Here is a 14979-nt window from a genome sequence, read left to right on the forward strand (position 1 = left end):
TAAGTTAAGGATGATGAAGAGGTAAAATTGGATTACGCGTCAATAAATATTGTCACTGGCATTGCCGTGTTTTCTAACAACTACTCATCTCTTTTCAATTACTTCTCAATTTTCGTAAGATAGAGGAAGCAGGACTAAAGAAAAATCAACACCTTTTCCTAGGATTTGTCGACTGAGGAAAAGCGTTCGACAATGTCAAATGGTGCAAGATGGTCGAGATTCTGAGGAAAATAGGGGTAAAATACAGGGGGAGACGGGTAATATACAACATGTAGAAGAGTCAAGAGAGAATAATAGGATTGAAAGACCAACTGCGAAGTGCTCCGACTAAAAAAACGGGTAAGACAGGGATGCAGCCTTTCGCCCATACTGTCAATTTATACATCGATGAGGCAATTTCGAAAATAAAAAAGAGTTGAGACGTGGACTTAAAATTGAAGGTGAAAGGATATCAATGATAAGATTCGCTGATGATATTGCTATCCTCAGTGAAAGTAAAGAAGAATTAAGGGAGTTGTTGAATGAGATGAACAGTTTAATGACTATAGAACATGGGCTGAGAGAAAATTCAAGAAAGACGAAACTAATGAGAAGTAACAGAATGAGAACTGCGAGAAATATAACATCAGGAATGATGGTCAAGAAGTGGATAAAGTTAAGGAATTCTGTTACCTAGCGAGCGAAATAACACATGGCTGACGGAGCAAGGAGAACATAACAGCAGACTAACACTGTCAAAAATGACATTCCTGGCCAAGAGAAGTGTACTTGCATCAAACGTAGGTCTTAACTAATGACAGAAATATCTGAGAATGTACATTTGAAGCACAGGACTGTATGGTAGCGAAACATAGACCGTGGATAAAACGCAACAGAGGAGACTCGAAGCAGTTGAGATGTGGTGTTACAGACGAATGTTTAAAATTAAGTGGACTGATAAGGTAAGGAATGATGCAGTTCTGCTCAAAATTCGAGAGGAGAGGAATATATGGAAAACACAAAAAGAAGGGAGAGAATCATAGGACACCTGTTAAGACATCACGGAATAACTTCCATGGTGCTACAGGGAGCTGTAGAGATTAAAAACTGCTGAGACAGAGATTGGAAAACATCCAGCAGATAACTGAGGATGTAGGTTGGCGCAGAAGAGAAATTCGTGGCGGGCCGCATTAAACCAGTCAGAAGACCGATGACTGAAAAGAAATTCATAATCCCATTACGCAAAATATTAGTCAACCCCTTAATAAAGCACGCTGGTCGCCTGCCAGCGATGTATGTAGTGTAGAACTGGTACCAGGTGCTCATGTGGTGCATGACCGCCGACGTAAGTCATGGTAGTTAAGTGGTGTATAAGAGCCATTAGGTTGTACGGTATCAGTGCAGTAAGATGGATTTATGTGGAGACGTGGCAGAAAGGAATTATCGTCTTCTAGCGTTCCCATGATCGTAGCCATAGGCGTCCCCAAGCAAGGGTAAGAGGGAGCCTCATGGAGTCTGAGGTAGAATTTTTATTAATTCCAAAATTCTCATGTATTTCTGGAAATAATTATCTCCGGTACTCCCCAGCTGTATGCAAGGGTAACATGATACATTTGCTGAATACTACATCGTTTGATTGTTCAGGAGATGCTACACCGTTTCCTTGTTGTGTTGGCGGTTTCGGCGTTGTTTTATAGTGTGGTGAGATGTGAGTCTCTACAGAACTTTGTCAAAATATAGTACTCGCTCTTTGTCCGTCACTTCTTTCTACAGCAGTGAATGAGCTACAGCACTTAGCACAAAATAAGCTTGGATGCTTTATACCTTTCCGAAACCCGTCAAAAATTCCCACGAAACCAGCCCATTCACTTTGACACATCTTAATCTCAACAGTGAATTTGCATTTGAGCTGTCAAACTTAGCTGCTTCAGTTTTACAGGAAAGAGCAATGGTGGTATACTCAAATAGCTTAGGGAATGTAGCCGGGTGAGGTCGCCGACAACCACCCATATTTCGAAAGCAGCATATCCTGCCAATTTAGAGGCAAAACGGCAGCAAGTATATGCTGTGCAAGTGACTTTAAAGCCTCGACTTTCAGAGAACCTCAGTGAAGATAAGACAGACACACGCACACACAGTACACACACACATTGTAAACAATTCCTTGCAATTGTGGCTAGTCATATACTGGTCAGGCCATCAGGACTGTGGAGGACCAGTGTACGGAGCATATACAGCACAAACTCGTATAATAGGCTAGCAAATCCACCATTGCAGAACATTGTCTTGATACCGGTCAGCCGGCTGCGGTGGTCTCGCGGTTCTAGGCGCGCAGTCCGGAACTGTGCGACTGCTACGGTCGCAGGTTCGAATCCTGCCTCGAGCATGGATGTGTGTGATGTCCTTAGGTTAGTTAGGTTTAACTAGTTCTAAGTTCTAGGGGACTGATAACCACAGCAGTTGAGTCCCATAGTAATCAGAGCCATTTTTTGGATACCGGTCATCCTATGGAATATAACAACTCGGAGATTCTGGCATACATTTCCAGCTGTTGGGGTGGTTTGTTAAGGAAGCTGTTGAAATTAAATTAGCATTCCCATAAGTTATTAAAAGATCGTAAGCGCCGAGATAAACTAAGGTCTCAACTTGTGGTATAACGTGAAGAACTCGATTGTGCTAGTGTGTTCAATTAGACATCATCTGCAGGTCCACATACAGAAAAAAAGAAACTGCGCTCGATGAGATGGAAGTATCAGAACCTAAATCTGTTTGGACGTTCTAAACTATACGGTTCTTAAAGTATAGGTGTATAACACTGCGTTAGGAGTTCTTTAATCCAGGTGTCATAATAACGTGCCAAGCCAGGGAGATGAAGAACATTTTGCTTGACTCCTAAACTATTGAGAGTTGGTTCTACCGACCAATTTGATGGCTGTTTTTGAACGTTTCTTACACCCATATTGATATTAATAACACAAAAATGTACTTTGTATAATTTATGAAATATGTTTACCTTTAAGGTACACTCGTAATCCACCTTCAAAAAATGTCGAGTGAACAAATATCAACCATTTAAGATACAATAATCTTTGTGTACTTCTGTAAAATTTGTTTCTTGGTGCACAACACTGCCGGCCGCGGTGGTCTAGCGGTTCTGGCGCTGCAGTCCGGAACCGCGGGACTGCTACGGTCGCAGGTTCGAATCCTGCCTCGGGAATGGGTGTGTGTGATGTCCTTAGGTTAGTTAGGTTTAAGTAGTTCTAAGTTCTAGGGGACTTATGACCTAAGATATTGAGTCCCATAGTGCTCAGAGCCATTTGAACCATTTGCACATCACTTTCCCGCATTCAACTAAGAAGTTGTATAAAAATGTGGCTAAAGGAACCTTATCCCCTCATGGATAACTTTCTGCGGACGCCCATGACCATAGAGCAAATTAAGCTGCTCGATTTATAAGTCTATAAACGTGGACTGTCCAATGTGTCTACAAGGAAACACGTGCCGCCTCGTTGGCATATGATAGTCGAAAAGTACCGGAAACAAGTATCACGCCGTACCAGTGACAACTGATTTTTAAACGTGACACGAACCACGAACTGCCTCTGTCAGTGACTGCAGTTTCCTAACGAACATGTTATGTACATTAGGCGTCAGGTACGGGAGACGGGAGCACTTTGGCCTTAGGGTCACGATGTCCAGCTGATATTATTTCGTTTAACTGCCATCAGATTACGCCACCGACCAAGGAGGTTGGTAGTAACAATACCGCCGTCTTTCCACAAACAAGTCAGTGCAGTTGACGTATCGAGCTTTTATTTTTTCTTGTTACTGAAACTAAATTTTGCTTACTCAATATATTTTGTTGTGTATTTGAAGATAATGCTCTGACTAAACAAGAAAATACTACGAATAAAGTCCATAGTTTCAGGATTGTTCTAATACTGTTTGCAGCGGTAAATGTTTTACGCTTTTTCGTAAGTGAACCAAGATAAATACAATTCGGCGGTGGGACACAATGGACAGTGATTCTGGTTTTTATTTCTGATTATTTTCTTGATTTTCACCGATGTCTTCGTACGTAACAGACCAGATCCTAATGCTGCGGTTTGTGGTTTCATTGCTGAAGCTGGCCTTCAATTACTCAAGTACACAGTAATAGGCGTATGTTGTCAAAACACATCCTACTCAGTTGAACGTCACTTCAGATGACCAACCATAGTACCAACGCCTGAAGAAGTCCGGCAATTTGACAAACGGTAACAAAGAAAACAGACAGGAAACTAAGATAAAGAACGTCAGCAATTCTGACAGACACTGCAGTGAAAGATACGTTACAATGCGACCAACAACCCCCCACAATCAGAAAAGGAAACTCTTTTAGCGGAAATATGAATGTCAAATGTGAAAATCTATTTTCTAAAATTTGGAGCATGGTCAAGTTAAATCACACGATAAAACTCCTCATATAAAACGCAGTAAGGATGTAAGAATTCCTTAGATGGTTCTTCAAGAAGAAGAAGATGAGAACGTCCTATGTCTTACGCGTCTTAAACTATTTTCTCACAGCAATCCATGTCATGAAAGGATACAATGGACAAGCTGTAAGCGGGGAGCACATCCGTCACGTGCTACAAATGAAAAGTAAGAACTCTTTTTAAAATGTTTGAACTGTGAAGACCCTATAGAACATTCGGAAGATTGATAAACGTTGCAGACATTCTTTTCCGTCAAACTGTTACTATAACAATGATGACAGAATGTATGATTGTAGTTTTCGTAGAAATTTATATTAAAATAATCTATTAGTATTAAAGCGATATATTTTCAGTTAAATAACCGTTGTCGTAACTAATTAAATGATAAAATCGTGTGGTCTAGCTTGCCCAACTGCTGGGCGCACTTACCCCGTGGGTGGGTTAGGTTGGCCCAAGTGGTATTATTGTACTGAGTATTTTTTTATGAATAGACAATCAATAAGACGTCATCATTACTTAATTCTCAAGGTGGTGAAACGATGTACGAGGGCAGTTCAATAAGTAATGCAACACATTTTTTTTCTGAAACAGGGGTTGTTTTATTCAGCATTGAAATACACCAGGTTATTCCCCAATCTTTTAGCTACACAACAATATTTTTCAACGTAATCTGCATTCAATGCTACGGTCTTACGACACCTTGAAATGAGGGCCTGTATGCCTGCACGGTACCATTCCACTGGTCGATGTCGGAGCCAACGTCGTACTGCATCAATAACTTCTTCATCATCCGCGTAGTGCCTCCCACGGATTGCTTCTTTCATTGGGCCAAACATATGGAAATCCGACGGTGCGAGATCGGGGCTGTAGGGTGCATGAGGAAGAACAGTCCACTGAAGTTTTGTGAGCTCCTCTCGGGTGCGAAGACTTGTGTGAGGTCTTGCGTTGTCATGAAGAAGGAGAAGTTCGTTCTGATTTTTGTGCCTACGAACACGCTGAAGTCGTTTCTTCAATTTCTGAAGAGTAGCACAATACACTTCAGAGTTGATCGTTTGACCATTGGGAAGGACATCGAACAGAATAACCCCTTCAGCGTCCCAGAAGACTGTAACCATGACTTTACCGGCTGAGGGTATGGCTTTAAACTTTTTCTTGGTAGGGGAGTGGGTGTGGCGCCACTCCATTGATTGCCGTTTTGTTTCAGGTTCGAAGTGATGAACCCATGTTTCATCGCCTGTAACAATCTTTGACAAGAAATTGTCACCCTCAGCCACATGACGAGCAAGCAATTCCGCACAGATGGTTCTCCTTTGCTCTTTATGGTGTTCGGTTAGACAACGAGGGACCCAGCGGGAACAAACCTTTGAATATCCCAACTGGTGAACAATTGTGACAGCACTACCAACAGAGATGTCAAGTTGAGCACTGAGTTGTTTGATGGTGATCCGTCGATCATCTCGAACGAGTGTGTTCGCACGCTCCGCCATTGCAGGAGTCACAGCTGTGCACGGCCGGCCCGTACGCGGGAGATCAGACATTCTTGCTTGACCTTGCGGCGATGATGACACACGCTTTGCCCAACGACTCACCGTGCTTTTGTCCACTGCCAGATCACCGTAGACATTCTGCAAGCGCCTATGAATATCTGAGATGCCCTGGTTTTCCGCCAAAAGAAACTCGATCACTGCCCGTTGTTTGCAACGCACATCAATTACAGGCGCCACATTTTAACAGCTCCGTACAGCGCTGCCACCAGTCGGAAGTCAATGAAACTATACGAGACGAAGCGGGAATGTTTGAAAATATTCCACAAGAAATTTCCGGTTTTTTCAACCAAAATTGGCCGAGAAAAAAAATGTGTTGCATTACTTATTGAACTGCCCTCGTACCAATGTTTCCAAATGAAAAGTCCAAAGCAAACATTTAAAATACAAGCTGGAAATGATGAAGAAATAAAAGTGGGCCAACCCGCCCCGGTCTCCCCTAGAAGGCTACTGATCACAGTGGCACGTAATGGTGCACGTCTTCAGTGAACTAGAGCACACGGAAACTGGTCAGTAGTTGACATGAAGCGTTTCTTGTGCTCCGACAGTTCGCGATTACGCTTGATCAGGGCGGAAGTGGTTCTGTGATGCTTTGGTGGTGGTTTCTGTACAATGGCTTAGGCCCAGTGATTCAGGTTACCATAACAGTGAACATCGGTTTTCATTTCAACATACTCGATGACCAAGTATCGCTCTTTCTTCTACGCCTTCAGGGTGAGTGTGTTGTGGACATTCCTGTCTTCAAAGCTGACAGTTGTATTTACAAGACTGCATGCATACGCTCCTACTTTGCGTCTCGACTCGCCGTAAATTACCCTATCTAAACGCTTTAGACTATTTTATTTATTTATTTTTTTTTTGAGGAAGAAAAATTTTTCTTTTCGTGGTAATGCCCTTAGGTGAATGTTTCATGATTTTAGATGCAAGATTTATACAAAAATATGTACTATTTTCTAAACATGCTTTGTATTCCTGGCTTCATTTTATAGAGTAAAACAACTAACTGAGATAAATCGTGTATTGTGGCAAATAATCTGATCATTCAGTAATTAACATGCCAAACAACAATATTCAATTATGCAGTGGAATATAGCGGACCAACCACAACCGTGTATTCAGGTGGTCACGAGGTGCTGCGCAGTGCTACATTGACGTCTTGATATTTTCATGGTGGTGCCAAATAGTTGGCAGCACTTGCACGTAATGAAAAGGCTGAACATTCACAAATGTGTACCTCAGGTTTCCATTGGGGAGAAATACTTCTGTTGCAGCGAAGATACAGTAGAAGTTAATTTACACAATTGTAGCCAGTGGGTCTGAAACGGTTAATCTCATAGAAAATGTCTGATACTATTTGGAATAGCGCGTCAAACGTAGTAGTTAACATTTCTGTAATTGGTAGCAGTATGGGATCTAATCATCAATTACTAGCTACAGGTAGACAAGGCATATACAGGGTGTCAGCTACACAAGTGCAGATATTTTTATTGGTTACTGAGGACAGCGTGCTGAACAACATTACACCAATATATTTTTCATTTGCAGACTAGTAAATGTAGGTATTAGGAGCAGCATGGTTTTTAGGTTGATTAGTACCTCAAAACAGATGTGGCAAGAGCAAGCTATTAAGGCTTATTTTTCCCCGGGCAGCGGTCAGGTGTTGAAGTGTGGTCACGTGGAAACAAAACATTATGTCTATACTGAACCGCGTAGTCCACTTAGTGGTGCGTTTATGACTGTGCATAAAACATTAGATTGTAAATTATGTTATGTATTTGCGGGAATACAGTTATATTCAGAGAAAAACAACTAACACACTGATGTGGATACGTATTAAGCTACGAATGATCACAGTATGTGCACCAGTCTGGATGAGATGTTTATCCAACAAGTGGCACAAAAATGAAACTAAACTCAAAGTTGTGCGTGAAACCCTATGTCCCTGCATAAAAAAGATTTCACATGCTCAAAATGACATACCATATGTATCGGGCCTGCAAAAGTGATTTTCTTAGTGGGTACCCAAGAAATGCCAAAACCGACAGCTGGTGGGTACTTCGGACTCTTGGACTCATGGAACTAAAAATTCAATAGAAGTGCCTAGAATGGAAGTAAAAACAAATAATCCTGCATTTTTACAGATTCAACAAGGCTGGTGTCGACGATCCGTAGTCATAGCTGTTACAGCACGATTCTTCCTGAATCTAGAATGAGCAATGATGGTTAAAACCAGTCAACGATGAACTAAGTGCCTATTTGGCAGTAACACCATTAATTAACTGAATCAGTCATGGACTCATTCCTTAACAATATGTCAGTTTCTGAAACATACACTTCCCTCAGGAAAGTGTATCTTCTCGTAAAGATACCTTAACAATGGGGAAAATGAGGGATTTGAAATACGAACTGTTGGCAGGCGTATTCGAGTCACTCCATTTGGTACTTGTTGACTTCGTCCTGTTCTCACATCTAAAGAACTTCATGTCTGGGTAATGTTTGAAGTTCAGTGGAGAGGTTGTGGTCGCCTTAGACTTTTTTGCTACAGTCTTCATTTTCGTAAAAGATTTTAACTAAATATCATTTTCGTACAATGCAGGTACAAAATGAATATTATGTAAAGAAAATGTTGTTGGATGTATAAACTTATTCAATTATTTCTCGACAAAGATATCAAAAATACCGGAGTACTTACGAAGGTTTGGTTGGACATAATGCTTCGGCTGGTAAGGTTGGCAGCGTTGAACAGGCTGATGCCTCCCCATTGGTCCCGGAACACAAGTTCGTCCCCTGTAACAAAGTGTAAACTGTGTCTTTCCGAAACACTGCACTTGAGATCGAGTTCAAAACTATAAGATGCGTAAACTATAACCACAGCATTTGCGGACTTAAAGCCGTCGAAATTGTAAGGTGGTGTGAACAGTTGACAATTCCTGGAAAATAGACTAAAAGAACATGACATATCGCTTTTGGCTATATGTACACAAAGATTGAAAGACATGTTAAGAGCAATGAACGGAATGCTTAATACATTGAGGTAACAAAATGTAATGGGATAGCGATATGCACATACACAGATGGCGGTAATATCGCATGCAAAAGATATAAAAGGCCAGCACGTTGGCGGAGCTGTCATTTGTAATCGGGTGATCCATGCGAAAAGGTTTCCGAGGAGATTATGGCCGCACGACGCGAATTAACAGACTTTGAACGCGGAATGGTAGGTGGAGCTAGACGCACAGGACATTCCATTCCGGAAACCACTAGAGAATTCCGTATTACGAGATCCACAGTCTCAAGAGTGTGCCGAGAATACAAAATTCCAGGCATTACCACGGCCAACGCAGTGGACGACGACCTTCACTTAACTACCGAAAACAGCAGCGTTTACGTAGAATTGTCAGTGCTAACAGACCAGCAACATTGCCTGAAATAACCGAAGGAATAAATGTGGAATTTCCTATGGATGTATCCGTTAGAACAGCGCAGTGAAATTTGGCGTTAATGGGCTATGGCAGACGACAGACGCGAGTGACTGTTAACAGCACGGGATGGCCTGCATCGCCTCTCCTGGATTCGTGACCATTTCGGTTGATCCTAGACGATTGGAAAACCGTTCCCTGGTCAGATAAGTCCCGATTGACTTGCTAAGAGCTGATAGTAGCGTTCGAGTATGGCGCAGACCCCACTGAGTCATGGACCCAACAAGGAACTGTGCAAGCTAGTGGTGGCTTCATAATGGTGTGGGATGTGTTTAAATGGAATAGACTGGGTCCTCTGTTCCAGGTGTACCGATTATTGAGTGGAAATGACTGTGCTCGGATATGCGGAGACAATTGCAGCCAAACAACGATGAATTTTTATGGATGTCAATGCGCCATGCCACAAGGGCCACAATTGTTCGTGACAGGTTTGAAGAACATTCTAGACAAATCGTGCGAATAATTTGGCCACCCAGATCGCGGGACATGAATCCCGCCGAACATTAACGTTACATAATCGAGAGGTCCGTTCGTGCACAAAATCCTGAACTTCCAAGTATTTCGCAACTGCGGACGACTATAGCATGGCTCAGTATATCTACAGGGGACTTCCAACGACATATTGACTACATATCATGCAAGGGTTGCTGCACTACTCCAGTCAAAAAGAGGTCCAACACGACATTAGGAGATATTCCATAGCTTTTGTCACCTCAGTGTATATGGTTTATGGATTAAGGATAAACAGAGCGAAGACGGTGAAGAGTAGTAGTAAAGAGATAAAGACTAGCGTAATATTTAAACTGGGAACGACACGATAGTACAAGATGTGAAATGTTCTCCGAATAGCCACCACTATGACCGAAGTAAGGAAATAATCTTGGGCGCATCCTCGTCACTTCTGAGCATTTTATACAGGGTGTTCCACTTATCTTGGATACTCCAGATAACTTTTGTCCAGAAGAAAAATGAAAATGTATCATTTAAATTTTGTTCAGATACCAGGGGGAATATAATCCAGCATGACTGCCTTTCGTGCAAATTTACTTTTTAAGAAAAACGAACAGAAGCACGTCGTTTTTAGTAGCAGCCTATATTCTTTTATTTGGTTACCTACTGCTTCTCTTCGGAACCAGTTCAAAAACGTATTATAGTGTACCATTTACATAATTATGTCGTTATATAAAACGTAACACAAATATGACTTTCACTCTCGTTTATAAGTATTCATCGCAGGTACCTCCTTCTGCTGGAGTTAACAGTAAAAAAATGCAAACAAAAAATAATTGCACACTGGTAGTTTAGTGAATCTTCTTCAGTTGAAGGCTATTGTGAGTGCAATATACACCACGGAACAGATGGTAGGATTGATTACTGTGGAGAATGTAAGATATAAAGTACGTGTGCATGTACTACACCGCTTTAGTGTTTCTAAACTATATATTTTCAGCAGTAAAGGCAGTCCCTGGTTAGAAACTGCAGCATAATTATTTCTCATTTACTGTGGTTGAAAGTAGGCGAAATGCCACTCAGGCAGAGGAGCTTTGCAGACATGAGAAGAACCGCCTTTCCGACGTATGTTTTGTTGTCTTGTTGTGGCAGAAAGCAACATAATAGTCGTAGAACATGCTCAGATGGAGCTGTCTAAGTTCTCGTTCTCGTTCTGTTGCTATGAATTCACACTTGAGCACGTGACTATTTGAACAGCAGACTGACATTCCTAATCCCAGCCGACATCGCATCTTAACACATCAATCGTTCTATTTTTTTAGCTTTTTCCACATATGAGCAGTATTTCTACCTTCTTCTGCTGGGAATGTATAAAATTAACAGTTGTTTGTTAAAAGTTGTTTCACACCGTCCTACCACGGTTTGCGGCGTAGTTATTTATGTTAGGTTGGTGGTTTTGGATATTGTTGTCGTTGCATTTTTTCGCGTAACGTATTCCTTACTATGAATTAGGCACTCACTTCAACAAATTTATCTCTGCCGGTCTCTCATTTTAAACTGTCTGAAAAAAATGAAGGAAGGCAATCCTGTTCTACTGGTAGCCGTGAAATTCAGCAGGAGCTAGGAGAGAGGCACTCACGTCTGTGAACTATGTTTGTTAAATAAATTGCCGAGTTTTAAATATGTTGACGTGAACTATATTATTTAAGTAAACCATTTAATAATCTGATATTTTACTAGGAAGAGAGAAAGAATATTGACGAAACGGGGCCACAAGATATCTTTCTCCAGTCTTAGCAGCTGTAGTATAAAAAATTTGTATGAAATTGCTCACGTTTGCTTATGTAAGCAAGACAATAAGAAGGTTAAATGTATGTACTGTCAGTGTAAGGTGCTTAGGTTAACGCTATGCTCATTGACTTCTGGAATGCATTTAACAAAGTTCTACACCGTTGTTTAGTCAACTGTATACGAGCTTAGCGAGTATCGGACCAGATTTCTGATTTGAATGCCACTTATGATGATACGAAGGTGAGGACAATACAGCACCCCGTACTCCAGGGGAGAAAAATCTTCAAAAAAACTTCCTTGAAAACAGAATTCAACACGCCGTTATTAACGGAACAAACTTTCGGGAATACTGCTTTGCAGTTTACGTTATAGATATACGTACTTATTGTAAAAAGACATGTATGCATGTTTCACATCTCCTTGAAAACCACTTTACCGATCTCAACCAAATTTAGTATACACATCCCTTACTGCCTGGCAACAATCTCTATCGGGGTAGGAACCATCTACCTACCATAGTTCGTCAAAACACTGAGATACGAAAACCTGCCGCATTGTGGATGACGTTTAAATTTATCACTTTTTATATGCTATCTCTATTCGTAACACGTATCGCATACAACATCCAGATATGCCGCTGAATGTACTTATAATATTATATTATTGTACGACATATAGATCAGGAGATATGGTGTCATAAAGACTGAGATGCGTGAAAAATCTGCCGCTACATGCATGACTTTTAATTTTTTTAATTTATAGGCCTTGAGGACGTGCCTATACAGCGATCTCAATATCGGAATGCCACTTATGACGATATGAACGTGAGGACAACACAGCACCCAGTGCTCCAGGGGAGAAAAATCTTCAACCCGGTTGAGCATCGAACCCAGGCACACGCGGTCAACAATCTGCCACGCTGACTGCGCAGCTACCGAGGAGGACATATTAGTTCATTGCTTCTTTGCTATTAACTTACTCTCGAATTATTTCGCTGATAGTATTCACATATGCCCCTGAACTTACCTACCCAGCTATACATTTGTGCAACAAATAGTTCAATAGATGAGACTTCATAAACACAGAGATACGTGAAAAAATGTCACATCATGAATGAAGTTTTAATACATTTACTCTTTACTAGTAACACTCTCCTACCGTCGAGACAGCTTAAGGAAATGACTGGTACCTGGAAACGGTTTCAACTGCGCAACGCAAACGCCTGAGTGTGAATATGATAGTTTGTAGAGCTATGAAGAGGCGTTGCCTTAGGGACGTTTACAAAACCGCTTTGTAGACATGCGAAGTAACTGCGCCCAGCCTACAGAAACTGTACGGGATCATATATCTTATTTTGGATATTCTTATATGTTTGTATGTTATGATCATTTCTTTGTACAACTGTTTCATAATTTCAAAGGTGTTTCCGTGAGTAAATTGAAATAAGATTTTTTCGATACCGTCACTTCACTACAAATAGAGTTAATTTTTTTCGTTTCTCATAGAAAAATGACAAAAGGAATACCCGGGTAATGCCAGGTTTGTCAGTTAGTAGTGGATAAGTCGGAGGCTATTCGCGGACGCTGGTGTCGTGTATAGGAGGGTTATAACCCCAATAAGTCTGTAGCGAACTGCAGGATGACTCTGCAAAGAATCGACAGTTGACGCAAGGATTGGCAGTTGCCCCTCAACGTCTTATAAGAAGACCTGAACTTAAATAAATGTAACGTGCTGTGCGCAAACAGGCGAAGAGATCCACTGCTGTTAGAATGCACTATTTACAAAATAATCACTGGAAACAGTAAATAGCTTAAAATACGTAATGTAGATGTCTAAATTGTTCTGTGAATAACTTCTCCGGGAATCTTCACTAGCCGAGCGGTCTAAGTCGCTGCAGTCATAGACTGTCTGGCTGGTCCCGGAGGAGGTTCGAGTCCTCCCTCGGGCATGGGTGTGTGTGTTTGTCCTTAGGATAATTTAGGTTAAGTAGTGTGTAAGCTTAGGGACTGATGATCTTAACAGTTAAGTCTCATGAGATTTCACACACATTTGAACACAATCTTAACTAGAAAGGAGTCTATGAACATTTATGTTGGCATCAATTGGTAGTGCATCTAGTATTTGATAAAGAGCTATTTCGTGTGCAATGATGAGTCCTATGAACAATAGTACAAGGGAAATATTGAGCGTCATAAGGTTTGGTAATCTTCAGTGAATCGGTACGGGTAGTAGATGTTAGATTCTACGCTAGGAAATGATATGCGAGTGTGCAATACGTTCAGAATAAGTTTTTACGCTGAATCAGTATTTCTTGGGTGGCATGTCTTAGCCTAAAAAGACGTGTGTCGAACCAGTACTCAAAACTGGACTTGAAACCTTGTCATTTCATGGCAAATACGACTACCCACTGAGCCATCCAAATACGACTGATGGTTTGCTTTAAAAGAAAGTTGTGAAGGATGAAACATAGGCCCTCCAGTGGAGACACAACTGAAATTGCGAAAATACGTCGTTAGTAGCGTTTGGACAAAATGATAATGACGCTACACTTATCCTGGAGGAAGTTCCAGAAAAAAGCTCACGCTACAGTAGCATTTATGCCTATAAATATTTCTAGTACGTCTGCATAATTAGGAAGGGCAGGGAGAGGAGCAAAGGCAGGTACAAGTTCAGATGTTTGTAACATGGATGTTATATCATGTATGTACAGAATGATATAAAAAGCAACATACAAAGGCATCTAATGTTACGTTTACTAATCATAAAATGCGGCAGTAATTAACATTAAAAAACAAACACCATTCTAACAGTCCTTCAAGGCCCAACGGTACCGACCGGCTGCCGCGTCATCCTCACCCATAGGCGTCACCAGATGCAGATACGGATGGGCGTGTAATCAGCAAACCACTCTCCTGTCCGTTGTTAGCTTTCGCGACCAGTGCCGCTACTTCTGAGTCAAGTAGCTCTTCAGTTGGCCTCACAAGGACTGAGTGCAACCCACTTGCCAACAATACTCGGCGGACCCGCACGGTGAGCCCCATCCAAGTGCTAGGCCAGACCGACAGCGCTTAACTTCGGTGATCTGACGGGAACCGGTGTTACCACTGCATCAAGGCCGTTGTCAGTAATTATCATTATGAATTCCAAAAATTTTTTTGTACAGAACAAACATTAATGTTTTCGAGAGACGTTTTCCCTACAGTCTCTTGCAGTGTTCCTTTTGAGGACACTCATTCAGAAACTGACGATGCGGCTATATGT

General features: G+C 41.4%; 1 protein-coding gene across 1 annotated transcript in view; it reads right to left on the minus strand.

Annotated features, from left to right (window-relative positions):
* LOC126195557 (dipeptidyl aminopeptidase-like protein 6) overlaps positions 1-14979 on the minus strand; it is a gene marked incomplete at its 5' end in the record, with an annotated part of 453479 nt that overhangs the window by 247492 nt on the left and 191008 nt on the right. The window contains one exon of the mRNA XM_049934181.1: positions 8691-8785. Within this exon, the coding sequence (XP_049790138.1) occupies positions 8691-8785 (95 nt within the window). The remainder of the gene's footprint in view (positions 1-8690; positions 8786-14979) is intronic.

The sequence above is a fragment of the Schistocerca nitens genome, chromosome 7 (assembly GCF_023898315.1).
Source record: "Schistocerca nitens isolate TAMUIC-IGC-003100 chromosome 7, iqSchNite1.1, whole genome shotgun sequence".
In the NCBI taxonomy this organism is placed as follows: Eukaryota; Metazoa; Arthropoda; class Insecta; order Orthoptera; family Acrididae; genus Schistocerca; species Schistocerca nitens.